Here is a 4,878-nt window from a genome sequence, read left to right as displayed (position 1 = left end):
GGCTTTCATCATCTGAAACTTCAGCATGTTTGTCGATAACATAAAAGCACCCAGCTCCAGGATCAAACAAAAAATAAGGACACCCATCTCCAGGATCAACTACCCAATCGGATCCCATCTCTGCTCAAGCCAACTTGGCTCTGATACCAATTGTGAAGATTAAAATGAACAGAGAAAACATTCAACAACTAAACGAAAACAGAAATAAACAAAAAAATATACATGACAACACATGACGCAAGGTTTAACATGGTTCACCACTAAGTGGCTACCTCCATCAGAAAGCAGGGAATAACTTCATTAATCAATCTCCAATACTACATCATACATGACTGCACATGCTGACATTTATAGAATCATATTCAGTTGTGGAACGAAAAGTTGGAAGAAGGCGAAAGGTCCTCTGATGTTGGGCTTCACATCCCAGCATATTTGACATATATATTTTAAATATAGATATACTAGTTTATTTATAGTTGACTTAATAAAATGAGACCGTTTGCAGAATTATAAATGATTATCTATCGATTACAATCCATAGCAAATTTAGAGAACATGATGACACTCTTTGGTTTTTTTAGACGATTGAAAAAAAATAGAATGATTAGAAAAACATATGACTAAGAACTTTGGGAATTACAATCATTGCCGGCATTCTGTGCTCTCCCTTTCCAGGATGTTAATCATGAATAGATACCCTTCGACGCCTCAACCTTCACCTTTACAGCAGAGTCAGACTGTTCTCCACATCCCAAATGACCCAGTAAAACCCACACTTGACTCAGAAATTCCCCTCCAGTAGCTAGGCACTCTGCATGAAATGTTGCCTTATTGTAGCACGCTATGTATATCACCAACCCACTCCAGCACTTGACCAATGACTTCCACCTTCTGTTTTCTTCTTTCCCGAGCAACTCCCGTGCAAGATTAGTGGCTGCGCCTAGTAAAGCTTTGGCTTCCACGCTTACCGCTTCTATAAATTGAGAATGAGAATGTTTGCCCAAAACTCCCATTGTGCTCTTCTGTATCTTCAGAAGGCGTTCCACAAGTTCCAAGTATGCAATCCTTGTCATATCCGGGTGTAGCGGCAAAAGATTGGGACGTGACAGAAGCAGATATGCACAGTACCTTGACATTATTCTGCTCAAACGTACATTCTTATTCTCCTCCTCTCCTAGCAATATTCTCTTCATGTCGCAAATCGTGGTAGCTACATGCAACAGTAGAATGACCTCTTCAAGATTGTCAGAGCGACTCTTGATTTCCGTGCTGATCTTTATAATTTCTTCATAAATACGTATCTTTAACACTTTTTTATCCGGAAAGTCAAGTGCCTGTTGAAGGATATCACAAATGCAGACTTTAAGATCTTCTTCGACAGAAACTTTGTGGATGTGCCGTGCTTTGATGTATCCGTTTACTACAAAATTGTCTTTTGGTAACAATTCTGCTATCTTCCACACGAAAGGAGAACTATTAAGGCAAGTCTCCATCAAGCAGTGTTGGTGAATTCCGTTGTTCCTGTAGATGTTTCCTCCAACCACATTCTGAATCTTGTCCAGCACAACTTCAGCAATCTCTAATACCTTCATTCTGCAGCTTCTGCACCACTTCATTTCGTCAACACGAGCGCAGATTAAGTTGACCCTAGTCCAGTCCGATATCATGATGCGGCAGAACTGAAACACCTCCACCACAAGCGCTACTGAAATCACAACGTATGTCACCGTCCGCTGCGTTTCGCTGTATTCTCCTTTCAATATCAGAAACCCCGAGACTCCCACGAGAGTGGTGTTGAGAAGGCGTGCTGCAATACCCCACTTACTGAACGCTGCGCCTCTCCACTTGGAGAAAATTGCATCGTACATGAATTTCAATTCCATCTCTGCAATTCTGAATGCTTCCAAACCAGTCAGCTTATCAGCACAGATGTCTTTTGTCTCCGGCCGATCTCCTTCTTCAAAAGGCAAACTTACAAACCTCCGCTTGTACATTTTGAACAAAGCATGGGAAAGGCAGAGATTGTAGTCCTTCCCTTGAATATTAGCGTTCTCAACATCCTGCATGGTTATTATCTCTCTTCCTTCAAGTGAAAGGACCTGTGTCCCTGCTTCTTTATTTGCTTTTGCTTTTGAAGATGCTCCCGCCTCATTCTCGATCATTCTATTCAGTTGATTCTCTCCCATAACGACATACCCACGACGTTGTACAACATTTCCATCCTTCATATATTTGGCAATCGGCAGACACGAGCTAACAATTTGAGAATAGGTACCAAGCCACAAAGCGAGGATCCTTTCTCCATACTTTATGACCCCTGCAACCAGTAGAAGAATAGCGGAAGCCAATGCATGGCCTTCCAACGCCGATGAGTACATAACATGCACTGCCACTGAAACTTGATAAACCATGTTGAATGCATGTCTCAACCATAGCTCATTATCGGCCATGGAATAGGCAGTTATGGCATCCGGTCCTCCCAAATGCAGCAGCAAGACTGGAGCCCATATTCCATATATCCCTCTTCCAGCGTTGTGCATCATGGTGCCAAATGCGGATATGGCCACAGCATCCGCAGAAATGTAAGCTCCCCACACCACTAAACGAAAAATTCCACTTGAAATATAATATCTGCGCGGACCAAGAACAACCAAAACAAGCTGCAGTAGCATGCTAATGACTACTAAAATCCTTACCATCCATTCAACTGGAATCCGCAGTGCAAAATCTTGCAAGACACCCGACAGAGAATGACTTGCCGAATCCATGGACCCGAAACAAGAACAACCAAGATAGTTCAAAGGAGAAAACAAAACAAACCACACTCTCGTCGTCATGGCAAGCTGCAGCTTTATAGATGCCATTTTGATTTCAATGATACTCGGAATGTCATAATCTTGATAGCAAGGTTAAAGAAAAAAGATATGCTGACAACCTGGTTTAAAAGGAACAGCAATGAATACATTCCCACAGGTGGAAATAAAAAGCAAGTTAATTTTTCACCCATATGGCTAAGCAAGGTATCAACTGTAATTATCACTTTATGTGGAGATTGATTTAGACTTTTATTTGTTCTTCTATAATCTTTATAGAAAAGGATGCTAATAGAGGAACTAAAAATACTTTAACAGAGACTTTGCGGTTAAGACAAACATTCTTGTATAGAATTAAATTTAAAAAGCGTTGGAGGTTTTTGTTGGAAGTGGAAACACTCTGAGAGGGGGGGGTGAATCAGAGTGTGACAAATTTTAACAAGATATACTTTTATGAACCTGACAATTTTAATTCACAGTATGTACAGATGACTGAGACTTAAAACCTTGATGAAATACATTAATGAAACATGAAATATACCATAGAACCAACTAAAACACTTGATTCAGATTTTTTTTTTTTTAAAATGGTATTAAATCTTTTACACAAACTTGAAACATCTAAATGAGTACTTCAAATATTGCATTACATAAACCCAACAAATCAGAGTATGAAATAAAGAGAGCTAAAATATGACGTATCAGAGCATAAACTAGTAAAACAGAATGAAACAAGACAATGCACATAACACCATAGTTTTCATGAATGGAAAACCCTCTTGGGGTAGAAAAACCACTCGGAAGATCCCTTATATTAATTCAAAAAGAGCACCAACTCAGTTCACAAGTTTTAGAAACCACAAGGCCTCAAGGAGCACCAACCCCTCTTCTTATCAATAAATATTTCAACTCGAGCTACAGCCACTGGTGATTTTATGCATGCATTTAAATCTTGCAGTCACAAAACCATCAGGGATTGGAGCGAGAATATTTTACCAGTTTGTACATATGAAAATTTTTTTTGCAACAATATTCTTCAAGGATAAAATCAACACTATCCAATCTCTGAACAATATAGTTTCAAATCAATAAAGCCTCATATACTCTGTAACAAAAAAAACAGAGTATTGATTCTCAAGAAACCCCTCGACTATCTCTGATAAACTACAGCACTTCTTTTTACAAATGCTATCACTTTATTCACACTCTTCTCGTTGTATTTCTCTGTTTTTTTCTCACTTCAACTGTTCTGAAAACAAACTATTTTATACCCAAACAAAACACCACATTTTCTTTTTGAATAATCCTCGTATAGGGTTACAAATAACTTATAGGATTTGTAAACTAAAAAATCAAATAACTGTTTTTAACTTTGCAACGGAAAGAGAAGAAACTGAAGATGTTTGATTTCCCAGTCATGAAAAACAAAAATAAAGCATGAACATTTCCTTATTTTCATTTTGCATAACTGAAAAAGACTTGATTCGAACAAAAAATCTGAATCTTTTAAATCATGTGATCAAGAAACATACCTGTTAAACGCAAACTAATCAAACAAACTAACCAGTCAACCGTTAAGCTCTCAGTTAAAAACATTTTTGCTTCATTCTCTGTAACTGAACAAACTGATTCGAGCTCTATAGCTCCAGCGGCGCTGCGACTCTCATGGTGTTAGGGTTTGACGGACTCCAAACAAGTTCAAAAACCAAATGAAACACAAAAACATCTTCCAAAAAAAACTTTTAACTTGTCCGACACAAGGAGTATCCTGAGGAATATGCCCTTTAGTCTGTAGACATATTAAATCAAAGATGTCATTAAATTAATGCAAAATCAGAGCTATTCACTTATCCGTGTCACCAGCATGGCTCGAAAGAAAGATGTTTTAAACACATAACACGTCAGCCAAGTCAATATGTCCGTGTCACTAAACTGGCCCATGAGAAGGATATAACCACATGCTTATTAAAAATATGTAACTTAACCAACACAACATCCTCTTTTTTTTACTTTCTTGTCATCGAGGACAAAAGTACCAAAGAGCAACAAACTCCCCCTTTGTCCT

The 4,878-nt window shown here is 38.5% G+C and overlaps 1 protein-coding gene across 1 annotated transcript; it reads right to left on the bottom strand.

Annotated features, from left to right (window-relative positions):
• Positions 1–601: 601 nt before the first annotated feature.
• LOC131033123 (uncharacterized) lies at positions 602–2,881 on the bottom strand. Its single transcript, XM_057964255.2, has one exon. The coding sequence runs from the start codon at positions 2,862–2,864 to the stop codon at positions 684–686; it is 2,181 nt and encodes a 726-aa protein (XP_057820238.2). The 5' UTR covers positions 2,865–2,881; the 3' UTR covers positions 602–683.
• Positions 2,882–4,878: the final 1,997 nt, after the last annotated feature.

Source organism: Cryptomeria japonica, chromosome 4 (genome assembly GCF_030272615.1).
Source record: "Cryptomeria japonica chromosome 4, Sugi_1.0, whole genome shotgun sequence".
Taxonomy (NCBI): domain Eukaryota; kingdom Viridiplantae; phylum Streptophyta; class Pinopsida; order Cupressales; family Cupressaceae; genus Cryptomeria; species Cryptomeria japonica.
This window is presented reverse-complemented; position numbering and strand designations above follow the sequence as displayed.

Excerpts from the sequence above, each read along its gene's own strand:
- LOC131033123 (XM_057964255.2), bottom strand. The coding sequence starts at position 2,864 with ATGGCATCTATAAAGCTGCAGCTTGCCATGACGACGAGAGTGTGGTTT.